At 47.3% G+C, this 25,913-nt stretch overlaps 1 protein-coding gene across 2 annotated transcripts in view; it reads left to right on the top strand.

Annotated features, from left to right (window-relative positions):
• VSIG10 (V-set and immunoglobulin domain containing 10) overlaps positions 1–25,913 on the top strand; it is a 33,482-nt gene that overhangs the window by 5,052 nt on the left and 2,517 nt on the right. Inside the window, exons 2-7 of one of the 2 annotated variants that reach the window (XM_058691146.1) lie at positions 1,246–1,527; positions 11,872–12,174; positions 13,825–14,085; positions 21,581–21,874; positions 24,267–24,377; positions 25,224–25,239. In XM_058691146.1, the coding sequence (XP_058547129.1) occupies positions 1,246–1,527; positions 11,872–12,174; positions 13,825–14,085; positions 21,581–21,874; positions 24,267–24,377; positions 25,224–25,239 (1,267 nt within the window). The remainder of the gene's footprint in view (positions 1–1,245; positions 1,528–11,871; positions 12,175–13,824; positions 14,086–21,580; positions 21,875–24,266; positions 24,378–25,223; positions 25,240–25,913) is intronic. The other variant, XM_058691147.1, reaches the window with a different exon arrangement.

Raw genomic sequence — 25,913 nt, forward strand, 5'->3', positions numbered from 1 at the left:
CCTGGTGACCGTGTGTGCCAGATCAGTGGCCCTTAGCCAACTGTCAGTCGTGAGTGAGCATCAGAATCACCTGGAGGGTTTGTTAAAATGCAGCCTACCTTCCACTGCCACACCCAGATGGGTGATTTATCTGATTTAAATGTTCTGGGGTGGGACCTGATCATTTGCATTTCTAACAGAGCCACCTCCCTGTGGCTGCTGCTGCTGCTGCTGGTCTGGGTTTATGAACTTGCTGTTCCCTCTACCTGGCTAATTCCTACCTGTCCATCAGATCTCAGTGTGGCCTCCTGGAGGAAACCTTCCCTGGCAGTCACCGCAGCTGGACTTAGGAGCCTCTTCTCGGAGGCCCTGTCATAGTACTTATCACACTGTATTGTAATTGCCAGTTTATTGTCTGTTTTCCCCACTAGCCTGGGAGATCCCGGACGTCTCCCTCTGTATTGCTTATCCTTGGCTCCCCAGTACCTAGCATAGGGCATGCCCAAAGTCGGAGCTGCAAGAGAGCTTTGACTCCAGGATCATTCGCACCTCAGATGGAGAAAGGACTGTGGGAACAAAGTCCAGTCCCTCTTCCTTTCATCCCTTCTGGATTTCTAGGCAAATAAAACCATTTGGGTTCTGTATTGGTTATTTATTGCCACAAAGGTGCTGCATAATAATCACAAAATGACAGTAAGTGCTTATTGCTCAAGGGCTGGGGTTAATCAGCTCTGCTGATCTTGCCTGGGCTCACTGGCATGTTGGGGCATCGACTCAGCGGCTGAAGGCTGATCTGGAATGGCCTCAGCTCAGGTGATTGGGACCACTGGGGTCTGCACACCTAGCTTCCATCTTCCTCCTGGGATCTAACCTGGGCACCTCCTTCTCAAGGTGACAGCAGGAGTGACAGTGAGCAAGCCCAATTACACAAGTGCTTTTTAAGCCCGTGTTTGCATCACATTTGCTAACATCTTATTGGCCAGAGCAAGCGTCAGGGTGGGAGGGCAGTGCGGTCAGGCGGTGAAGGGCAGTGAGGGGCCCGGGTAGTGGGGGAGGGGGACATTGGGGCTGTCTCTGCAATTGCCATTTACCCCACGTTCATTAAAATCAGCACTGGCCAGTAATCCCACCCCCCCACCCCCAAAGTGGAGGCTCTTAAAAACACACACCTGATTTTTTAAAAATCCTAATGCAAAGAGATTGTGCACAAGGGAGGGTGTTCCGAGATGAAGAAATGTAGTAACGGCCTGACCTTTCCTTGTGCAGGATTAGAGGCTCCGGTCATCGGAGAGGTTCACGAGAACGTTACTCTGCACTGTGGCAACATCTCGGGACCAAGGGGCCTCGTGACCTGGTACCGGAATGACTCGGAGCCTGTCTTCCTCCTGTCCTCCAATTCCAGCTTCCGGCCGGCTGAGCCGCGCTTCTCTCTGGCCAATGCCAGCTCGCTGCACATCAAGGCGCTGAGGCTGCAGGATGAGGGGAACTACACCTGCCGGGAGGTCCTGAATGAGACGCGGTGGTTCCGAGTGTGGCTGCGGGTGGCCGGTAAGTGCGGTGGCGGGACACTGGGGTCAGCTGGCCGGGCGCTCGGAGCCTTGGACTGGAGGGAGGAGGGCTTTGGAGTTGATGCCTGGGTTTCATCCCTGGCTCTGCTTCCTGCTCGCCGCGTGACCTCTCACGCCTGGATTTCCTTATCTGTAAAATGGGGACAGAAAGAATTCTTGCGTCCTAGAATTCCTGTGAAAACTAGATTCTGGTTTATCTAGATAAATTGCTGTTAATGGCTCCTGGCAGAGTAGTTAGCGATTACTTTTGGCTAGTTAGTATCATCCTTGCTGTTTAATATCGGTTGATTGTGCACCAGAGTCAGAGTGTAACATGATGGAGTCAGTCTTGCCTGAGTTCCAATCCTAAAGTTATGTCACCTTGAGGAAGTAGCTTAATATCTCTGAGCACTAGCTTTTCTCATTTGTTAATTGGGGATAATGCATTACGTACCTTGTAAGGCCTCGTGCTCTTATGCTATAGTGCTGACCACGGGGCTTGACATGAGCTGCTATTATATTACATAGTGCACGTTCCAAAAACACCATCTTATCTGTTGATATACACGCATGAATTTAGAAGGGGGTGGCAAACTATAGCCATATCTGTGGGCTGTATCTGGCCTGCAGGCTGTGAGTATTTTTTACATTTTTAAATGGTTGGGGAGAACAAAACCAAAAGAAGAATATTTGTGACATGTAAAAATTATATGAAATTCCAGTGGCCATCAATGGAGTTTTATTGGAACACAGCCACACTCATCCATGTACATCTCATCTCTGACTGCCTCTGGTGCTGCCACGGCAGACTTGAGTGGCAGCGATGCAGATCGTATGGCCTGCAGAGCCTAAAATACGTGCTCGATAGCCCTTTACAAAGACAGTGTGCTGCTTACTGGTTTCGACGGGTATCCGTGTGGAAATATACGTGTGATCACTGCTCCCTCGTTTCCTCATCTGTAAAATGATTTACTTATTTCTTTATTCAACACAGATTGATTGAAAGCCCAATGCCAGGTACTGTTCAAGGCCCCGGCCACAGGAGTGAATAGGACAGACAAGGCCCCTGCCCTCGTGGAGCTGACACTGTGGTGGGGGAAGAAAGGTAGATAATAAGCAAGTACATAAATGCATCAGGAGATATCACAGTGATGAGGGCTATGCAGAGCATTGAGTCTGGGTGATTCTCCAAAACATTTTATTTTTATCTATCTCTCTATCTACTTATTTTTTAATGTTTATTTATTTTTTTGAGAGAGGAGAGACAGAGACAGAGTGCGAGCGGGAGAGGGGCAGAGAGAGGGGGAGACACAGATCCCGAAGCAGGCTCCAGGCTCTGAGCTGTCAGCACAGAGGGGTTTGAACTTGTGAACCGCAAAATCATGACCTGAGCTGAAGCGGGCCGCTTAACTGACTGAGCCCCTCAGGCACCCCCGAAACACTTTAAATTAGGGGGATCAGGGCTCTAGGGTGGCTCAGTTGGTTAAGCGACCGACTTCAGCTCAGGTCATGATCTTGCAGATCGTGGGTTCGAGCTCCACGTCGGGCGCTGTGCTGACAGCTCGGGGCCTGGAGCCCGCTTCAGATTCTGTGTCTCCCCCTTTCTGTGCCCCTCCCCCACTCACACTCCATCTCTCCGTGTCTGTCTCTCTCTCAGAAATAAACAAAACATTAAAAAAAAATTAGGGGAGTCAGAGAGAACCTTTTAGAGGAAATGACATTTAAGCTGAATGATAAGTAGGAACCAGTCATGCAAAGATAAGAGTGATCCAGGCAGAACGATATCCAGTGCAAGGTGAGTTGAGTGTGGTGTGTGTGCTCACGAGACAAGGCTGTGTGGTGCGAGCCCTGTGTGTGAGGGCGTGGGACGTGTGAGGTAGGGCCCGGTAGGACTTGTGTTATGGGTTGAATTATATCCTTGTCCTTCCCCCCTTGCCACCGCCCCCCCCCCCCCCCCCCCCCACTATTGAAGTCCTAACTCCTGGTATCTGTGAACATGGTCTTATTTGGAAATAGGGTCTTTGCAGATGAAATTGTGTTGAGATGAAGTCATTGGGGTGGGCCCTAATCCAAACTGACTGGTATCATCCTAAGGAGAGGAAAATGCTGGGGCACCTGGGTGGCCGAGTTGGTTAAGTGTCCAACTTCCGCTCAGGTCATGATCTCACTGTGTGTAAGTTCAAGCCCCATGTCGGGCTCTGTGCTGACAGCTCAGAGCGTGGAGCCTGCTTCGGATTCTGTGCCTCCCTCTTTCTTTGCCCCTCCCCCACTTGTGCCCTGTCTCAAAAATAAATAGATGTAAAAAAAGTTGGTTTTTTTTTTTAAAGAGGAAAATGCAGAGACACACAAGGAGAACATCATCTGATGACAGAAGCAGGAAGTGGGGGATGCAGCTGGAAGGAATGCCAGGGACCCATGGCCAGCTCCCTGGAAAAAAGCAAGGAAGGAGTCTCTCTTGGTCCCCTGGGCCCTTTGGAGCAAGAGTTGCCCTCCTGACTCCTCAATTTCAGACTTCTGTGAGAGAACTCACTTGTATGGTTTTAAGCCACCAAGTTCATGGCATTTGGTAAGGCGGCCCCAAGAAACTAATATACCTGGCAAGGAATTGAGATTTTTGTTGTTGTGGTTGTTCTGGATGCCAGAGGAAACTCCTGGAACTTTAAGCATGTGTGTGGCATTATTTCACTAACACATGCAGAAAGTCTGTGCGTGATCTCAAGAAGGACCGATGCAAATAGGGAAGCCACTCGGAGGCACACAAGATGTTGGTGGCCAGAACCACGGTGGTGGCAGTGCCCTTGGTGACAATGCACAGCTTCAGACTATTTTGGAGGTAGGCCAGTAAGACCTGTTGGGGGGGGGATTGGAAGTGGAGGATGAGGAAAAGCAAGGCTTCAAGGACACTTCTAGGTTTTTCGATGGTCTCCAAGGTTGCCCCCAACCCTTGAGGCTTATAGGATTTTGGAGTACAGTGCTTTCGTGTCTGGAGATGCCGTAGTTGAACTGCTGAATTGCCTGGGATGAATGTGGGTGTATTAAAAATGTCGCCCACCTTGGCCCAGCTCTATTCAGTGCTCACTGTGCTCCCACGGGCAGGTCACTCCAACTGCCGGTCATTAATAACTCCTCATGTCAGTCTGCTCAATACATATCTTCTCTTCTGACCCCCGAGTAAGATGGCAATACAGCTTGTTACTTTTTAAAAAATTATCATCACTCCCTCCAGTTTATGATGACTTTATCTGACATTGATTAATCATTGGCTAAGTTTACTGGAGGGTGGATTAGTTTCATTATTGCCCTGTAGGGAGATAAACGCAAGGCCTTTTTATGATGAATGTGAACTTAATTTTATTTTTTTTAATTTAATTTTTTTTAACGTTTATTTATTTGTGAGACAGAGAGAGACAGAGCATGAACAGGGGAGGGTCAGAGAGAGAGGGAGACACAGAATCGGAAATAGGCTCCAGGCTCTGAGCTGTCAGCACAGAGCCTGATGCGGGGCTCGAACTCACGGACCGTGAGATCATGACCTGAGCCGAAGTCGGACGCTTAACCGACTGAGCCACCCAGGCGCCCCAATTTTAAAAGAATCCCTAAAGGCGCGCCTGGGTGGCTCAGTCAGTTAAGCATCTGACTTTGGCTCAGGTCACGATCTCAATGTTCGTGAGTTCGAGCCCTGCGTCCGGGCTGCTGACAGAGCCTGGAGGCTGCTTCGGATTCCGTGTCTCCCTCTCTCTCTGTCCCTCCCCTGTTTGCGCTGTGTCTCTGTCTCTAAAAACTGAATAAAAATTAAAAAAAAAAAAAAAAAAAAGAATCCCTAAATGCAAACAGCTTTTGGGGCTTCCTGAGTTACTGTGATGTGATTCATAGTATGGACACTTCTTCAGTGTCCTCAACTGGTGTAGGCTCGTTTGTGAAAACAGGACACCGACTGTCTTAGTTTGGGCTGCTGTAACAAAAGTAACCTGGGCTGGATGGTTTCAACAACAAATACTTCTGGCAATTCCGGAGGCTGGGAAGTTGAAGATCAAGGTGCCGGCAGACCCAGTGTCTGGTGAGGCTTGCTTCTTGGTTTGTAGATAAAGTCTTCTCATTGTGTCCTCACTTGGTAGAGGGTAGAGAGAGAGGAAGCAATCTCTCCGGGGTCTCTCCTCAGAAGGCGCCAGTCCCATTCATGAGGACTCGACTCTTAGGGCCTTCTCACCTCCCCCAAAGGCCCCACCTCCAAAAACCATCATACTGAGGATTAGGTTTCAGCATGAATCATGGAAGGGTTACAAACATTCGGTCTGTAGCACAGATGTCCTCTGGTTCCACGTATACCGGAGCCCTCCAGAATCTAAGGTCTTGCTCCCGTTCTAGGAGAAGCCCAGACAAACACCAGACCCCTCTGGGCATCAGGGAGCCTCTCCCTGCTCCTCCTCAGACAGTGGCTGAAGGAGAAGCCTTGACATCTCAGATTGGACTCAGCCCTCATTTTGCATGGAAGATTTTGGAATACGGATTAGGTCTGATCCAATCACTATTTCTGGGAGGGCCATGGTATTGCTGAGTGGCTACGAGCATACACTGAGGTCCAGCTGCCTAAGTTCAAATCCAGGTGCTGCTGGCTATTGTCCTTGTGACCTTGGGGAAATCACTTGAACATCTCTCACTTCAGTTTTGTCACGTGTGAATCAGGGAGAACGGTGGAACCGAGGCACAGATTCACTGCGCACATTCGTGACATTAACATGCACAGCCCTCAGCACAGAACTGGGCACGCTATACGCACTTGGTCTATGTTATCTTGACCAACTGGTCAAGCAGGTGATGGGATTCCTGTGGGAAAACTGCATCTCAGGTTCCCTGTAATCCGTGCATATCGAAGCCTTTTGAACAGGACCTTCTGTGGGTCAGGGACTCCGTGTGTCCAGATCTTGCTTTTCCCGTCTTTTCACTGACATGGTTGATAACTTAGTCTCTTAAGAGAAAAGTTTGGAAACATTTCAACATGGCCTTGGAAGCTAGGAAAACAAATTCTGAGATGTGACAAGTTGTTATCTGTGAGTTTGAGTGCGTGAACGGACAGAGATGCTGTAGAGACACAAGCTATGAAGCCAGTAGCTTCTCCCTCCTTACTGTTTGGACGTCTGCCTATTGATCAGGGGGCGTTTTGTACCTCTGCCTTCCAGGGAGTCAGGTTTTTTACAAGCCTGGAGTGATTTAATGTGCCAGGAATGGGGATTGCAATGTGATTTTGTCGTTTGTCTCAGAATGAAAACTGTACTATTACTTGTTAATTTAATGGTGCAGTTGAAAAGCCTTGCCCTCCAGATTGGGACCGGCGCTCCCGAAAATACAGAAATCCCTTAGTCCGGAGCAGTTCAGGGCTGCCAAGGCTGTTTATTTCATTGACTTACCCATCCTCTTCTGCCTCCAAATTGGGGTGGGTATGGGTGTAGAACTCCTGTGTGTTCCCTGCTAGAGGGATGGGCAAGGTAGCAGAGACCTTAACACATTCCACTAGACTTTGTTCTTCTTTAAAGATATCATCTCTCATGCACGGGGGAGCTGAGCAATCAGATAAGCCCATGAAAGCCACAGTCAGATCTCATGGCACATGGTGCCAAACTCTCCCTGTGTCTGTTTTTCTGAGGCCAAGCAAGTGTTGAGGGAACATTTGAGCCGGATGGCACACGGACAGTGAGGAAGCTGGTTTGTATCAACCTCCAAGACTGTCTTTGGAATCAGCTGGGGTTTGGGAGATGGGGAGCACTTTTGTCTAGCAAGTGATGTGGCCACCATTCCAGACTTCCAGGAAAGGGGCCTCAGGAAAGTCCCATGTTCCCTGGCTAATTGAGCTAATCTATTTGCACTCATTCTATGATGCTGGCGGTGACACTCTGCCTCATGATAACATAAGGTCCTAGGGAAAGAGTGTGTTGGGCAAGTTGAAGAAGCATTGTTGGCCCCTTTCAGAAAATGGAGGATCCTTGCCCGGAGCGCGATTAATTTGAGTCTCACCAAACTCATCTGAAGCAGAGATGCATCCCTATAAGAAGCTGAAGATCTCTGGGTTCCGGCTTTGTGGATGGGATTGGCAATCACTAGGGAAATCGGGAGGCAGTGGGGTTGTCACATATGTCTCTATATTCAGTCTCTAAAAGAAAAGTGGTATCAGAACAGTCTCTGTGAATTTTCCCAAGGATCTTATCTCACTCTAGAATCATAGGTATGCCCACTGATTAGCAGAGACTACCTGATATATTCTTAGGTCATTTTTTTTAATGTTTTTTATTATTTTTGAGAGAGAGAGAGAGAAAGAGAGAGACCGAGAGTGAGCAGGAGAGGGGCAGAGACAGGGAGACACAGAATCCGAAGTAGGCTCCAGGCTCTGAGCTGTCAGTAACGAGCCCGACGCAGGGCTCGAACCCACGAACTGTGAGATCATGACCTGAGCTGGAGTCAGTTGCTTAGCCAACTGAGCCACCCAGGTGCCCCTATTCTTAGGTCATTTTTAAATCGAAATGCTGGTATAAAGAGAAATGCCTGAAGATAACTCTTCTAATTGGCAGGGAACCCAAGATACTGAGGTGGAAATCTCCCATTTTGTGGGTCCCTGAGTCGTAAGTCAACTCTTCGAGACCCTTGACTGGCCAAACTATGGTTATAGGGGTCGGGGGGTGGGGAAGGAAAGAAGTGAGTTCCAACATCAAGAATATTGGCAGAGGGGCATCTGGGTGGCTCAGTTAGTTGAGCGTCTGACTTCGGCTCGGGTCATGATCTCACGGTTCCTGAGTTTGAGCCCCACGTCGGGCTCACTGCTATCAGTGCAGAGCCCACGGCAGATCCTCTGTCCCCTTTTTCTCTGACCCTCCCCCACTCACACTCTTTCGCTCTCTCTCTCTCAAAAATAAACATTAAAAAAAAATGGGTGTTAGCAGAGAAGAGGAAGGCAGTGGCACTGGTACGTTGTTCTAGAACAGGAATCGAACTTTTTCTGTAGAGGGCCAGATGATAAATATTTCAGATGTTCTGGCCCAACTGATAAGGTTAAAAACGTCCAAAACAAGAGTGTAAACGCATTACCACATTTTTTAATTGACAAAATTCAAAGTATAATAATAAATGAATACTTTTTTTAGAGTATAGTGTAATGAGAAAAATAGAATTCCTTTTTTGGGGGGATAACATTTCACTTAATTGTGATTCAAAGTTAGCGTTCTCTCTCATCAGATCGATCGCAAATATTCATCTGTGAAAACCATTTTTAGCCTGTGAGCTGTACAAAAACAGATAGTAGGCCACGGTTTGCTGATGCCTATTGAATCAATCAACAAGGATACTACCGATAATAATGTCAGATAACATTTATAGAACATTGACCAAGGTCAAACACCAGGCTAAGTGTGCTGCTTGTATTTTCTTATTGGGTCCTTCAGTAACCTGGTGATAGATGTTTTTACTGTTCTTTTTGTTTCATAGGAAAGGCAGGAGAGAATGAGAAGGATGGGCACTTACCCAAGGTTGTCTATCTGTAAGTGGCAGTAGGATTTACACCCAGGTCTCTGAATTCAGAGGACAAGCTCATGGCCCCCAGGCAAAGGCACCCATCCAAGATAGAGCTGAGAACTCAAACTCCAATGACCAAGGCCTCAGTAAGATGCCGAGCCTTTGTAACCACTTTATATTTTTATTTATTGGCTGTTTTATTTTTGTTCCCCATCTCTCTTTCTCTTTGAGTGATTGTCACCATCACCCTGCAGGCAAAAAGGGCTGGTAGTTTCTGTTTGGGAATAAATTATCAAGCAGGTGGAGAGAGCAGTGGAAGGGAAGGAAGTGGGCACCTTCTCCTGTGTAGTAAAGTCAGAGCAAGGGAAGAACCCCAGGGACTCAAGATGGCGTCAGCTTTAATTAAGAAAGCAGACTCGGGGCACCTGGGTGGCTCAATCGGTTAGCTGTCCAACTTTGGCTCAGGTCATGATCTCATGGTTTGTGGGTTTGAGCCCCGTGTTGGGCTCTGTGCTGACAGCTCGGAGCCTGGAGCCTGCTTCGGATTCTGTGTCTCCCTCTCTCTCTGCCCCTCCCCTGCTCACGCTTTGTCTCTCTCTCTCTCTCCTTCAAAAATAAATAAACATTAAAAAATTAAAAAAAAAAAAAGAAAGCAGACTCACGCAAAGGCTTTATAGATGAGATGTAACCTCTGAACACTTCATTCAGGAGGCCTCTCAGGTTCTTTCATTTGATTTCTTTTTCTAATCCTTCCACCTGTTCCTTCTCATCCATTCCCTGTATCCAACCCTGTTTCTTGAGGAGAATTGTACTGGTCAGAAGCCCCTCCCACCCAGTTTCTGGGGGTCCACAGTATCCATTTTAGGCCACTAATGGCCCTCCAGACCACAAGTCGGAAGACTCAGGCTGGCCAATCTAACACACTACCTCTTTGCTGGCCTGGGCTTTGGCTGTCAGTGCTGCAGAGGTACCCTCTGTTTAATTGGATGCCCACCAACTGTGGGCACGCCCTATTACCTGTTGGTCTGCATACCTAACCAGCTAGCCAGCAACAGTAAGTGGTACCTCCCATACTAATGGCATCATTTTAAAAACAGACCCTCTATGGCAGGTGACATGGTTCCAGCAGATCAATGCAACTGTTGGGAACCAGCCCCAACCTGAGAAGGATATGTCAAGAATTCTGACCTGGGAAATGCACAATTTCTTTTTTTTTTTTCTTTCTTTTTTAAAATGTTTATTTATTCTTGAGAGAGATAGAGCGTGAGTGGGGGAGGGACAGAGAGAGAGAGAGAGAGAGAGAGAGAGAGAGAGAGAGAGACAGAATCTGAAGCAGGCTCCAGGCTCTGAGCTGTCAGCACAGAGTCCAACACGGGGCTCAAACCTGCGATCTGCGAGATCATGACCTGAGCCGAAGTCGGACACCCAAAAGAGCGAGCCACCCAGGTGCCCCGGAAATGACAATTTCTAGAGTCCTACAAATAGCCTCAGACATAGGTGAAATAGATGCTGTACTTTGAGGGGCTCTGGGAAAGCCTTTTCCTCCCCAGAATAATTTTTCCCACTGGCCTATTTCTGTTCAAATTCTACAGTCACAGATTTATTCCTTTGGCTAAGGGTTGCCCTTCCCGGATTCTTCTTTCTGAAAGGGGAGAGGTAACACACTAAATGACTTTGGGATAAATAGGTGTTAAATATATTCTTTTCATCAAAAGAGATGCCTCAGCTTGGATGCACTGGCCACCAGCCATGGGATGGCATTTCTGGGGATAAGAAAGAAGTTCAGAAACGTAAGGGGGATCCGGAGAAGACCCAGCACTTACCATGCTTCCAACCTGACCAGCACTGTTCTGCTGTACTACTTGAGTATCACCATAGCTCCTTGGAATGGGTTCTAGCTTTGCCCCCATTTTACAGATGTGGAAGTGGAGGCTAAGAGAGGTTAAGTAATTTTCCCAAGGTCACACAGCTAGTGAATAGAGGCCATAGTTGGGCCTGGAACCAATATTTCTTGTGTTTCAGTGTGAAGTTGTGCTAGGAGTCCCCCAGCCTACCCCCAGGCTCAGTGATTTCTCTGGGAGAACTCACAGGACTCAGCATTTGTAATTTGATTTATTACAGCAAAAGGATACAAAGCAAAATCAGCAAAGGGCAAAAGGCACATGGGGTTAAGTCCGAGGAAAACCAGGAGCAAGCCTCCAAGACTCCTTTTCCAGGGGAGTCCCATGGAACACGCTTAATTCCTCCAGGAACGAGTTGTGGCAACATGGGTGAAATGTGTTAGGAAGCCCACGAGACACCCAGCACCCTGGATTTTTACTGGGGGCTAATCACGTGGCACCCTCGCCTAGCACGTACCCAAATTCCAGACTCTCAGGGGAGCAGCTGTACAGCGTAAACCATGCTGTTTGTGCAAATGGTTCAGGCCCATGAGCCTCCCTCTTGTCAGGTCTAGAAATGGCGAAACCCTCCTGAAATCCAAGTTCCAGTCGCCAGCCAAGGCCAACCTTACAAGCACAGGTCTTTTTAAGGAAAGCACTTGGGCCTGCCATGTTAGCTCTAATGCACAGGTAGCCTATCCCCTCACCAGTGTTTCTGAAAAGGAGCGGTTTGCAGTTTCCCCTTTCCTATAAGGATTGAACCCCTCCCCCAATAAATCGACGTTTATCTCAGGATTAGAACGCATAAGGGCATTTAAGCATAGCATTTGTCACATAGTAAGTATTCGATAGATACTGACATCCTCATTGTTGCTTCCTGATCATTTCTGCGTCTGTTAGATCTGGTAAGGAGCTCAAGTTAACTCTTAAGTAATGAATACTTTCCCCATTCCCCCCGTCATTCTCAGGCGGTCCCTATGAGGTTGAGGTCAACATCTCCAGCACCGGCACGCTCCCCAATGGCACCCTCTATGCAGCCAAAGGCTCCCAGGTGGACTTCAGCTGCAGCAGTCGCTCTTGGCCTCCGCCAGTGGTTGAGTGGCAGTTCCGGGCCCCCGATTCCAGCACTGAGCCCTTCGGAAACAACCTGACGGTCAGCAGCTTCATTCTGCTGCTCATGTCGCAAAACCTCCAAGGGAACTACACGTGTTTGGCCACGAACACGCTCAGTGGGAGACAGCGGAAGGTGACCACCGAGCTCCTGGTCTACTGTGCGTAAGAGGCGCTCCCCTCCCCCATGTCCTCACCTCGACCCTTCGTGAGCTGCATGTTTGTGCCTCTTCCTCCTGTCTACAAAGGCATGCCTGCTGCACAGGCCCGAACGTGCTTCTGCGGTTCCCTCAACACACACGTACACACCCAGGGCTCCGGGTCAGAGAGGAGTCACTTCTAGAAGCTTGCTGCTAAGTGGGGGACACAGGAGAGTCCCTGTGAGCCACAGAAGGAAATTAATGCCAAGCCTAATGCTTGCTTTTCTTTTTTTTAAATTGAGGTGAAAGTACAGAACAGCCGTTTAAAGATGTACAACTCCGTGGCATTTGATACATTCACAGCGTTGTGCAATCATCACCTCTGTGTAGTTTCAAACATTTTCATCACCCCAAATGGAAATCCCATCCCCATCGAGCAGTCACTACCTCCTGTCTTCTCCACCCCCTGGCAACCACCGATCTGTGTTCTATCTCTATGCGCTTGCTTATTCTGGATGTGTCCTATCAATGGACTCCTACCAATGTGGCCTTTCATGACCAGCTTCTTCTGCTTGGCATTACGTATTCAAGGTTCCTCCGTTTTGTGATGGAGTTAATATCCCACTGCATGGAAGGACCAAAATTTGTGTATACATTTGACCATCCTCATTCTATGCATGAACTTGGGCCCTTTAGCACCATTAGGAACCAGCAGTTTGTGAACCTTTCTTGCGGGAGTGAGAAAACAAATTCCTTGGGCGAAAACCACTGTAGACACATAGAGTGTGCTCATAACCCATGCTAACGACAGGAAGCATCAGAACAGCAAATTAGTAAACAGGATAATAACACCTTACTTAATTCATATGTTATTCAGAGCCTTTATACGTCTCTGTGTTCTCTCATAAAATGGCATTTATTGTAGACGAAGTCATATGTGCTTATTAGAGGAAACATGAGTGGAAAGAAAATATTCTCACTGTCATTTTGGCATATTATTGATAATTTTTCTTGTAGATGACATGTACCTACCCATCCATGTAAGATCCAAATTCTATTTGTGTGTATTATATAAAATCTATAAAGCACGTACAATATGTTTAATACATGCATAATATACATACAGAATATATGCACAATATACATATATATGTGAATTTTCACATATAGCTGTTAACACAAGGGTTACATAGGATTTACAGGTTTGTAACTTGCTAAATGTCTGTGTGTTCTTAGTAATGCCTGCACAGAGTAAAAAGGAAGTATATGTTAAGGGTGGGGGCGAATCCCACCTGTCACCCCCCCTGGGGACCAGCACTGTCCAGTAGAGCTTTTAATGATGATCGAAATGTTCTATTCTTCGTGGTCCAATACAGTAGCCACCCACCGCATATAGTTACTGAGCCCTTAAATTTAAATAGCCACATGTAAAGGTCATCGTGGCTAGGGAGAATTGCAAAGACGAATGAGGCCCACGCCCTTGGAGACTGGGCACTCCGCAGAGGAAACCCGGACTACTGTCATGCACTAATTTGTGCTAAGGAGCTATTTCAGGGCACACTAGCTGAGCATGACTGTTTCTCTGATACACTGGTTCTATAATCCTTAGGGCCAGCTCAGTGGCTGATTTCGGAGTCTCTGATTAAGCCCGCATCCTCTGCTGTTTTGCAGCACCCCCTCCGTCAGCCCCTCAGTGCCGGGCAGAGGTGTCACAAGGACAGCTCACGCTGCAGCTCACCTGTCGCTGGGACGGGGGATACCCAGACCCGGACTTCCTATGGACAGAAGAGCCAGGAGGTGTGGCCGTGGGGACGTCCAAGCTGGGGGTGGAGATGCTGAACCAGTCCCAGCTGTCAGATGGCAAGAAGTTCAAGTGTGTCGGGAGCCACGTAGTGGGTCCGGAGTTGGGAGCCAGCTGTGTGGTACAGATCAGTGAGTCTGGCCTGCCTTGTCCCGGGTTGGGGTCCACCCATCTTCCTTTATTCCAAGAGAACCTTCTGCAAGAAGGTCTGGGAAAGAAATCCCAAGATGTCTAGTGAACGGGGTTCTGTTTCTTCCTTTCTTTTGCTTTGTATCTCCTTCCTTTCAAACTTTAAAGATGCTTCACCAACCTTCTTGGTTCTCATCCAAGCCGTTTTCTACCTGCTGCATCCTAACTAAGCACGTGTTGTGTGCCAGGCACAGTTTCTAGGTACTGGAGGTGGAACAGTGAACAAGAAGTACGTGGTTCATTTATTAGCTATCTCCTGTTAGGTAGCAAACACCCCGAGACTTAATGGCGTAAAACAACAAATCGTTTATTTATCTTATGATTTCTGTGGGCCAGGAATTCGGACAGGGCACAGTGGGGATGGTCTGTCTTGGCTCCGTGATACCTGGGTCTCAGCTGCAAGACTTCGTTGGGAGGGCTGAATTGTCTGAAGGATCTGCTTCCAAGGTGCTCACCCATATGCTTGGCAGCTTTGCTTCCTCTCCACGGGGGCCTCTCTACAGAGCCCCTTGACTGTCTTTGCAACATGGCACTGGCTTTCCCCAGAGCAAGTGATGCAAGAGGGAGCAAGCCAGACAATTGCAATCCTTCCTCTGACCTACCTAGCCTCACAAGTCGCACGGCATCCCTTCTGCCATATTCTGTTCATTAGAAGGGAGTCACTCAGTCTGGCTCCACTTTCACGGGGGAGTGGGTGGAATTAGGTTCCACTTTTTGAAGGGAGGAGTGTCAAATGATTTCTGGTAATGTTTTTGAAATCACAACCATTCCTCTTTCCTAGGGCTTAAATTTTTCTGTGTGGGGGTGGGGGTCAGAGGAAGATAGAAAATCCAAAAACAAGTAAGATAGGTTCAGATAGGGATAATAATAATTATTTTTTTAATGTTTGTATTTTAATTTTGAGAGAGAGTACGCATGCGCTCACGAGCAGGGAGGGGCAGAGAGAGAGGGAAGCACAGAATCTGAAGCGGCATCAGGCTCTGAGCTGTCAGTACGAGCCTGATGCGGGGCTCGAACCCACACACTGCGAGATCATGACCTGAGTTGAAGTCGGATGCTTAATCAACTGAGCCACCCAAGCACCCCAGTGATAATAGCTATGAAGAGAATAACATGGGGTGTTTTAAAGAGTCTATCATAGGAAGGAAGAGGGCTACTCTTCCTAGAGGGTAGGGAGGTCTCCTGTGGTAGTAGCATTTTGAGCAGAGACCTGTAGGATGAGAAGGAGCTAGCTAGGTGGGGTGAGTATTCCTGGCAGAGGGAATAGCAGATGCTAAGGCCCTGAGGTGGAAACTTATCTGGCACTTGAGGAACTGAGAGTAGACCACTGTGCATGAGGCCTTGACTAGGCTAGATGGCTATTGTGGGTTGAATTGTGTCTCCCAAAAAAGATATGTTCAAGTCCTAATCCTGGGTCCCAGTGGATGTGACCATATTTGGGATAAGAGCCTTTGTGGGTGTGATTAAGTTAAGATAAGGCCATGCTGGAGTGGGGCGGGCTGTATTCCAGTGACCGACATCCTTACAAGAAGAGGGACATCTGGACACAGACACGCGAGAATGTCACGTGATAATGGAGGCAGGGACTGTAGTGGGACTTGTAGTCCATCTACAAGCCGAGAATGTCCATGGTTGCCGGTGACCACCAGAAGCTAAGAGAGAGGCACGGGATGGTTTCTCCCTGGGGATCCTCCAGAGGCATCAAGCCTGCTGACACCTTAATTTCAGACCTCTGAGTTTCTGCACTGTGAGAGAAAGGATCTCTGTTGTTCTAGGCTACCCACTTTGTGGTACTTTGTGAGAGCAGCCCCAGGAAACGAATACCACTGGAAGCAAGGACCTGAGGGTGTTGGGCTTTGCTGGCCATGGTGAGGATTTTCCTCCTGGTGTGTCAGGACGATCCTCAGAGGTGCGGCCACGGAGGGCTGACCTGCTGAGAAGTGAGCGCTGTTATGCCAGGAGATGCGTGTTTTCCCAGGCAAGTGGCATTCCCATGGTTGACCCTTCCCCAGTGACTCATTCAGCAAACATGCCCCTAGTGGCTCATCTGTGTCCAGTACCTGGCTGGCCCCGGGCAACAGAAGGGACCAAGACTCACTTTCTACATTAGAACAGGGGTTGGCAAACGATGGCCCGTGGGCTACACCCGGCCCCACTGGTTTTTTGCAATTTTATTAAAAAAAAATTTTTTTTTTAGTGTTTATTTATTTTTGAGAGAAACAGACAGACAGAGCATGAGCAGGGGAGGGGCAGAGAGACAGGGAGACACAGAATCAGAAGCAGGCTCCAGGCTCTGAGCTGTCAGCACAGAGCCTGTCGCCTGGCTTGAACCCACAGACCGTGAGATCATGACCTGAGCCGAAGTCGGACACTCAACGGACTAAGCCACCCAGGCGCCTCGCAATTTTATTTTTAATGAGATATAATTCACACAGCATAAACTTCATTATTTTAAAGCGTATAATGGTGGTTTTTAGTATATTCACAATGTTGTACTATCATCACCACTGTCTACTTCCAGAACATTTCCATCGTTCCACAAAGAATCCCTGTACCCACTGGCAAGTCCCCTCTAGGAAGACTGGGCCGGGATTTCCACTGACATTGAGTGTTATCTTTAATTTTTTAGACTTTTCCTATTTGTTTTTTAAGATATGGCATAATTTTTAATTTGGGTTTCTTTGATCCTAGGGGAGTTGACAATTTTTATATACTAATTGGTACATAATACTATGTACTAATTAGTTCCTATATATTTTCTGTGAATTGTCTGTTCATATCTTGTCCATTTGTCTTTCTTTTTTTTTTTTTTTAATATGAAATACATTGTCAAATTTGTTTCCATACGACACCCACTGTCTTGCCCATTTTTCTACTGGGTTCATCTTTTCTTATTATTCCCTAAGAGTAGTTTATATTCACCTAGTCAGTTAATTTCAGAGAACTGTCATTGCATGCCATGGATATTTTTCTGTCCTACTTGGCTCCTAAACTGCATTTGTGCTTCATTTCTGCTAGTTATCAGCAGTTTCTGATTGTGAAGGGGTCACCTACCCGTGTCAGTCCTGTACTTTTAGGTTTCTGGGCTCAGAAGTTCTTTTCCTGTTTCCAAATTGCTGACACGACGTTTGAACCCTCACAGTAGCCCGCAGATTAGACACGACAGTTTGTAAGTTGCAGAGGGGACATCGTGTGAACTAACTTACCCACGATCACCCAGCTCGTAAGTGACTGAGCTGGCACCTGGCCCAGGCTGATCTGACTCCAGAACCCTTGCCTCCCTCAGGAACCCCTTCCTCACTTAACCCAGCAACTCCTTTCGGGGAAGAGTTACATACTCAGTATGGTGTCAGGTACTGTAGGAGTACCGAGTCCTTAACCTGCAAAGGACTTAAAATTTCCTCGGAAAGATAAGTCATAGAAACGTGAAGTAGGGAACTGGCAATATCGCAGTAGTGACCTCGATATTTGTTGAGCGCAAACCGTGTACAAGGTGCTGTGCTGGGTGTTTTCCACACAGTACCTTGCTTAGTGCTCAGGATCACCCTGGGAGCTAGGTGTTCATGTTATCTTCATACATTCATTTCCTGGGGCTGCCATAACAAAGCACCTCAAACTTGGTGTTTTGTTTTTTTTTTAATTTTTTTTTAACGTTTATTTATTTTTGAGACAGGGAGAGACAGAGCATGAACGGGGGAGGGGCAGAGAGAGAGGGAGACACAGAATCGGAAGCAGGCTCCAGGCTCTGAGCCATCAGCCCAGAGTCCGACGCGGGGCTCGAACTCACGGACCACAAGATCGTGACCTAAGCTGAAGTCGGATGCCTAACCGACTGAGCCACCCAGGTGCCCCACAAACTTGGTGTTTTAAAGCAACAGATATTGGGGCGCCTGGGTGGTTCAGTCGGTTGAGCGTCCGACTTCGCCTCAGGTCCTGATCTCGCAGTTTGTGAGTTCGAGCCCCGCGTCGGGCTCTGTGCTGACAGCTCAGAGCCTGGAGCCTGCTTCCGATTCTGTGTCCCCCTCTCTCTCTGCCCCTCACCTTTTTGCGCTCTGTCTCTCTCTGTCTCAAAAATAAATAAACGTTAAGAAAAACGAAAAATAAATAAATAAAACAGAAATGTATTCTCTCCTAGCTCTGGAGGCTGGAAGTTTGAAATTGGGGTGTTGGTGTGTGGTGTTCCCGTCGAAGGCTCCAGGGGAGAGTCCTTCCCTGCCTCTCCCGGCTTCTAGTGCTGCCAGGCATTCCTTGGCTTGTGGCTACGTTCCTCCAGTCTCTGCCTCTGTCTTCATGTCTTCTCTGTGTCCGTGTCTCTCTGGGTCCACTCCTCTTGTAAGACACCTACTGGTGGGCTTAGGGCCCACCCTGAATCCAGGATGATTACATCTTGAGATCCTGAACTAGTTACATCTGCAAAGATCCTGTTTCCAAATAAGGTCACGTTCTGGGGTCCCACGTGAATTTTGGGCGGACGCTATTCAATCCACTGCACTCCCCGTTATGGATGATGAAGCAGAAGCAATGGGCTTGACCCGATTCCTGCAGCCGGAAGGAGGGCACGCGTTCCGAGTGGCGGGTAATGAAGACGCCCAAAGTGTGCCGTGGATGGCAACTCCCAGGAAGTGGCTAAATTATGGACTGACCCTGAGACAGGGTGAAAATGGCAGAGGCAGCTGACAGGTTTGGTGTTGTTTTTCCCCCACCCCTTCGTATTTTTCCTGCAGATCTTGTCTGACTCATCATTCTTGTGGCCCCTGAGTCCTGGCCAGTAATTTGAGTCTAAATATGTGCTCAGGATTAAGAAATGTGTCTGGAGAAGAGAACTGGGTGGACGTTTTCCCAATTCCAGGAGCATAGGGAAGCAGGCACAAGGGCCTAGAACCTTCCTGACTGACTCTGACATTGTCCAATTCTCCCCTCTTTCCTCTTGGTCATTTGAGCCCAGAGCTTCTCAGCCTTGATGTCCGTACAGGTCACCTGCGGGTCTGGTTAAAAGGCAAATTCTGTCTCTCTGGGCTTGGGGTGGGCCCAAGACTCTGCATTTCTAACCAGATCCTAGGAAGTGCTGTTGCTGCTGGTCCTGAGAACATACTTTGAATAGCAATGCCCTCGGGGGAGAAGTCTCTGGATCATTGCCCTCGGGAGGACTAGTAAGTCATTGAAAAGTAATGTTAATGCTCACCTTTTGGGTACAGAACAGCATAGCTCCCCAAATGATGAAAAGTGATACTTTTGGGGATTCCTGCTGCCCACATCTCTTTAAATTGCTTGTAGGCCCCTACACGGAAGAAATCCACTCAAATCGTGATAAGCTGAAGCACTAACCAGCCCATTATGTGAAGGCCCTGGTGTCTATTCCATCTCTCGCAGATCTCTGAGGGCCCTGCATCCCCTCACCCCCACCCCTGACCCCACCCCTGCACACAGCATCCTCTTAGGTGAAAGAAACTCTGAATTTATAGGTGCCACACTCACTGTTTGGGTGACTCAGCTTTTTGAGGGGCAAATGCTGTTTGGCAGAAGCGGATTTACGTACATGACCTCTGTTTGCTGGGGAAGGGGGCACTAGGGGGACTGTTTGCTTTGCTTTTTATGCAGGACGAGGAGGCTGTGTCTCAAACTTAGGTTTGGGGACCCCTGAATTGCAACATACAGATGAGGCATGTCACTGCTGCTGGCTTTGTGACCCCAAAGGACACAGGAGTTAACCACAGAGAAGGGGAAGGCACAATTTGGCAACATGGCAGGAACCTGACAATTGATCCAGAAGGGGGTGGAGCACCTGAGTTTCCTGAGGAAACCTACGTTTGGGTCTCTTTTGCTGACCTAATTTAGAGGGAGAGCCTTTGGGCTGCTCTGTACCCCCACCCTGTTCCCCGTGTACATTGCCCCTTCCGTCTCCCCAGGGCGCCAGCACTGAAACCCTAGATTCTCTCTTGGGACAACCGCCTGTGGGAAGCGTGTGGTTTCACTCTCCCAGGCAGGAACCCAGTGTGCCAGTCTGTGCCCTTCAGCTGCTGAAAATAAGGGCTTAATATATCACCCAAGATGAATTTGCCACCCTTTCCAGGATAGTGTGCATTTTGGGAAAGGCTTTCTGCTGCAAAGAAAATAAATGGATCGGGGGCACCTGGGTGGCTCAACCAGTTAAGACTTCGGCTCAGGTCATGATCTCGCGATTCGTGGGTTTGAGCCCCGCGTCGGGCTCCGTGCTGACGGCTCAGAGCCTGGAGCCCGCTTCGGATTCTGTGTCTCCCTCTCTCTCTGCCCCTCCCCTGCTCACACTGTCTCTCTGTCTCAAAAAAATTTTACAAAAGGAAAGAAACGGATTGCTAGGGTGCACCTTAGAGTTCCCCATGGCCCACTCAAGTCAGACCCTGAGGCCACAGGGACGCCGCATTCTGAGTTGTCTATGACACACCTGTGATAGACTGATGCTCCCCCCAAGATGTCCGTGTCCTCATCCCTGTGACTGTTACCTTACGTGGCAAGAGAGACTTTGAAGCTGTGATTTAAGATCTTGGGATGGGGAGATCATCCTGGATTATTGGGGTGGGGCCGTTGTGATGACACGGACCTTCTGAAAAGGAGACAGGAGGGTCAGAGTCAGCAGCAGGAGATGTGACGACAGGTGTAAGAGCGGGTCAAGGAGGGGCCACGAGCCACGGAATGCAGATGGCTTCAAAAAGCTGAAAAGGACGTGGATTTGGCCCCCAGAGCCTCCAGAAGGAATGCGCTCAGCCAACGGCTTGATTTGAACCCCATAAGATCATTTACAACTTCTGGCCTCCAGAACTATAAAAGAATCAATTTGTGGTGTTTTAAATCACGCAGTTCGTAGCAATTTGTTAACCGCGGCGATAGGAAATGACAGCTGCTTTACTGTCCCCTCAAACACTCTTGGCAGGCTGCGTGCCCATTTTTCATATGAGCAATCTGGTTATTACGCATAGAAGCCTATAGCATAGACATAAGGAGCATGGGCTACAAAAGCCTGGCAACTTGGCTGGTTTGCCCAACTCATCCTGGTTTGCCCAAGACTTTCCCCTTTTTCTCCCTGAAAGCCCCGTGTCCTAGGAACCCCCTCAGTCGAGCAAACCAGGACTCTTGTTCATCCTAATCCTAGCTGTACCACTTAACTCATTGTGTGACTTTGAGCAAGTTACTTAACCTTCTCTGGGCCTCCATTTCCTCATCTGCAAAAAGGGGAAAAGGACAGGGTTTTTGTGAGAACTAATTGGGTTAATAAGCGTAACTGTGCCTATCCCATAGTAGATGCTAAATAAATGTTAGCTTTTATTATCACATGAGACCAAGTGTGGTACAGAACTTCCTGTAGGTGTTTCATTAGGAAGGTAATAATATTCTTGAAAATCTCAGGCCACTGCTTGAGTCTCCTTGAACATTTGTCTTCTTTCTTTACCTTCTGCTCGCCAGGGAGTGCCTCCCTTGTCTCTGAGCCCATGAAGACTTGCTTCGTGGGGGGCAATGTGACGCTCACCTGCCAAGTGTCTGGAGCCTACCCCCCTGCCAAGATCCTGTGGCTGAGGAACCTCACCCAGCCCGAGGTGGTCATCCAGCCCAATGGCCACTATCTCATCACCCAGAATGGCCAGAGCTCCACACTCACCATCCGCAACTGCTCCCAGGTCCTGGATGAAGGCTACTACGTCTGTCAGGCCAAGAACCCCGTGGGGGTGCGGGAGGTGGACATCTGGCTGAGTGTGAAAGGTGAGTGGCCCCAAAGGAGGATGGTTGACAGCTTCAGAGGACCTTCCACTAGCACGAGGACGGTTCGGTGCTTCCATATATGACCAGGTGGTCACTGCCATCTGGGAGAAGGCCTATCTGCTTGACTACGACTTGACAAGGTGGAAAAATTATTATCCAGTCCTACATTTCCAACGTTGCATGGGGAGAAAAAAGTAATTTATGTTGAGGCACGTGGCAGGCTCAGTTGGAAGAGCACGTGACTCTTGATCTCGGGGTTGTGAGTTCAAGCCCCACGTTGGCATAGAGATTAGTAAAGAAAATATAAAATAAAGCTTAACAAAATAATCCGTTACATCCCTAAGAATATATATCATAAAATATATTTTAAAAATATAAAAAGTGTAAGTTGTGATGCGTAAGAGCAAAATGAACGCCCAAGAAACTACCAGCCTGCTTAAGATACAGAGCAGCGCCAACAATGCCGAAGTTACTTGTAGGTAGTGTGGCTAGATTTAGGAAATTAGAACAAAGCTAAAAAACCTAGGATGCCCTGTTAAATTTGCATGTCAGAAAAACAAAGAATTTTTTTAGCGTAAGCGTGTCCCACATTTTGCATGGGAGATGCCTATTCTAAAACATGATTCATTTTTTACCTGAAATCCAAATTTAAGTGGGCATGCTGTATTTTATCAGGCGACTACCTGTAGACTCCTTTCCAGTCTCATCCTGGGCCTCCTGAAAAATGTAGTCACTATTCAAGAAAAATTTTACTACATAAGTGAAACACCTGCTTTTTTCACTCCACGTTTTTGTTCCTAGGATTTATTCATGCCAATTATGTGTAATTATACTTCATACCTCCTCACTGCTGTAGGATTTTCCGTTGTGTCACGATTACACAACTAAGTCAACTAATTTTCCTCCGATGGACATTTGCATTGTTTCTGATTTTTTGTTGTTGTGATGAACAGAAGTGTTACTATGACAATCTTTTACCCAGTTTCTCCTGTACTTTTACAGCAGGTCCCCAGGCAAATACTTCTCTGGAATATATGTAGAAGGAGTACAAATGAAGGGTTATAGGGCATGTGCATTTGTATCTTTATTGGATAATACCAAATTATTGTCCAAAGTGGTCGTACTGATTTCCATTCACAACAGCAGTATGTAGGAGTATTGAGTTGTTCTACATTTTCGCTATCAGGCTTTGTGATTTTTGCCCATCAAGTATGTGTGGGGTGGAATCTCACTGTTATTCTAATTTGCCTTTCTCTGGTTTCTAAGAAGATGGAGCATTATTTCATATGTGTATTTGCTATTTGTGTTTCTTCTGCGAAATACACGTGTGTCTTTTGACATTTCCTCCTTTCTTATAGATATGTACAAGTTCTTCAGAAATTCTGCTTACTAATCCTTATTAGTTTTACATGTTACAAATATCTCCTTTTAGTTTGTCTTTTTTTTTATTTCTTTATGCTATCCTTTCATGAGCGTTCTTTTAGTAGTTAATTTTATGAGTCTTATATCATTAGCAATTTTTATGTCTTAAGATATCCTGTCTCCCCCATGGCTGCAAAAGTGCTATCCTATATTTTCTTCTAAAAAGTTTTAATGTTTTGCCTTTCACAGTTAAATCTTTAATCCATCTAGAATTGATTTTTGTGAATGGTGTGAGGTAAGGGTCCAGATTCTCCCCCACCCAACACCACCCAAATTTGGATAGCCATTTATCCCAGCACCATTCTTGAATAATTCCTCTTTTACCCACTAATCTGTCATAAATCAAATTTTCTTTTATGTGTAGGTCTGTTCTTAGATTCTTGATTCTGTTCCATTCATCACTGTTTATGACAGCACTAATAACTCGTACTCTTAATTTCTGTGATGTTGTAAACAGTCTTGATGTCTGGTAGATGGAGATGTTAACTTTCCAGTGTTTTGTTTTGTTTTTTTAATGTTTATTTATTTTTGAGGGAGAAAGAGTGCGAGTGGGTAAGGGTCAGACAGACAGGGAGACACAGAATCCAAAGCAGGCTCCAGGCTCTGAGCTGTCAGCATGGAGCCCGACACAGGGCTCAAACTCATGAAACTCGAGATCATGACCTGAGTTGAAGTTGGACGCCTAACTGACTGAGCCACCCAGGCGCCCCAACTTTCCAGTGTTCTTTTGTATCACGTGCTTCATTTGATTCCCACAAATTGAGGAAATGAGATATTTATCTTGCCTTATGGAGAGGTCACATGCTTTGCCCAAGCTTATGGAACCAAAGGAAGACTAGGACCCGGGCAGAGGAAGGGCGATGTCGCTCTTTCACCTGCCTGTGTGTCAATTTTAATACATGCTGCCCAAGCGAGCACTACCTACAGGTGTATCCAGTGGAAGACTCAACAGTGTGATTTGTCTTTGTAGAACCTTGGAATATTGGTGGGATTGTGGGCACCATCGTGAGCCTCCTTCTGCTGGGACTGGCCATTATCTCAGGGCTTATGTTGTATTACAGCCCTGTGTTCTGCTGGAAAGGTAAGGATTTCTTGGGTCCTTTTGCTTACCTTTTAGGCATCTCGAAAGGGTGTGGGTGGGGGTCACCTGGGTGGCTCAGTTGGTTAAACATCTGACTCTTGGCATCTGCTCAGGTCACGATCTCATGGCTTGCCAGGAACAGCTCTGCCCTGACAGCGTGAAGCCTACCTGGGATTCTCTCTCTCTCCCTCCTTCTCTTCCCAGTCTCCTGCTTACATGCATGCATTCTCTCTCTCTCTCTCTCTCTCTCTCTCTCTCTCTTTCTCTTTCTCTCAAAATAAAGAAACTTAAAAAAAAAAAAAAGGGTGTGGGTGGGGGAAGGAGGCCCTAACTGTGCTGCCACCTGAGGTCCCATTCTATAGGCTTCTTCCTTGGGTCCAGATGATGTGCAATAATGAATATCCTAAGTACCATTCCTGAATACCCCGTCACCTCTCATGTTGGGTCAGTCTTCTCATTTCTCTGTCCTTTTGTAAATGTTAGATTAAAAACATTTTTTGAAAGACAGATACCATATGTTTTCAATCTTATGCGGATCCTGAGAAACTTAACAGAAGACCATGGGGGAGGGGAAGGAAAAAAAAGTTAGAGAGGGAGAGAGCCAAAGCATAAGAGACTCTTAAAAACTGAGAACAAACTGAGGGTTGATGGGGGTGGGAGGGAGGGGAGGGTGGGTGATGGGTATTGAGAAGGACACCTGTTGGAATGAGCACTGGGTGTTGTATGGAAACCAATTTGACAATAAATTTCATATTAAAAAAAAGATTATACAAATATTAAAAAAAAATGTTTTTGAGGCCGAAGTAGATGTTATTGGATATTAATTTTTTTCCTTTCTCCCTTCAGTAGGAAACACTTTCAGGTGAGTGTTCCTAGCATTGAGTCAAAAAGCCATTTCTGTGATCTGTCTTCACTGCAGTTTTTTTCTCTCGTAAGAGCAATAATAGCAGCCACGGTTGAGGACCCGCCATGTGCCGGACACTGGGTGAGGGGCTTCATTAGGCGTGATTATAAACTCTGTCGTAAACTCTTCTGGATGGTGGTGGCATCTCCATCGTCCACATAAGGAGATGGACCCTCGGTGAAGTAATGTCTGCAAGCTCGTCCAGGAAACGGAGGGCTGCGCCTGCATTCAGATCCCGGTCTGACTGATTCCAAAGTCTATGCTCGTTTTACAAGGCCCGGTCTCAGGGTGGGGCACATTGCTGGGCCGTTACTGAAGCGTAAAGACGGTGTGTGTATGCATGAAGCCCGGCCGTTTGTGCATTTATTTCATGTCATTTTCTAAAAAGAGCTAAAAGGAAGCCTAAGTCCTGGTCTTACAGCATGTTTTGGGAGACTGGTCTGAGCTTGCCCAGAAGCCCCTCCCAAAAGGAAACCTCCTTCGGGACAAAGCAACTAAATGGAACTTGGGTATTTCATTTCCTAAGGAGAGTCTGGGTGGGAGCAAAGAACTCTTCTCTTTGTTCCTCTCAACCGGTGGTATTACTGTTCTGGGGTGATCTTTCCTGGGGAAACGTCACCTTTACTGCCCTA

Source organism: Neofelis nebulosa, chromosome 11, assembly GCF_028018385.1.
Source record: "Neofelis nebulosa isolate mNeoNeb1 chromosome 11, mNeoNeb1.pri, whole genome shotgun sequence".
Classification (NCBI taxonomy): Eukaryota; Metazoa; Chordata; class Mammalia; order Carnivora; family Felidae; genus Neofelis; species Neofelis nebulosa.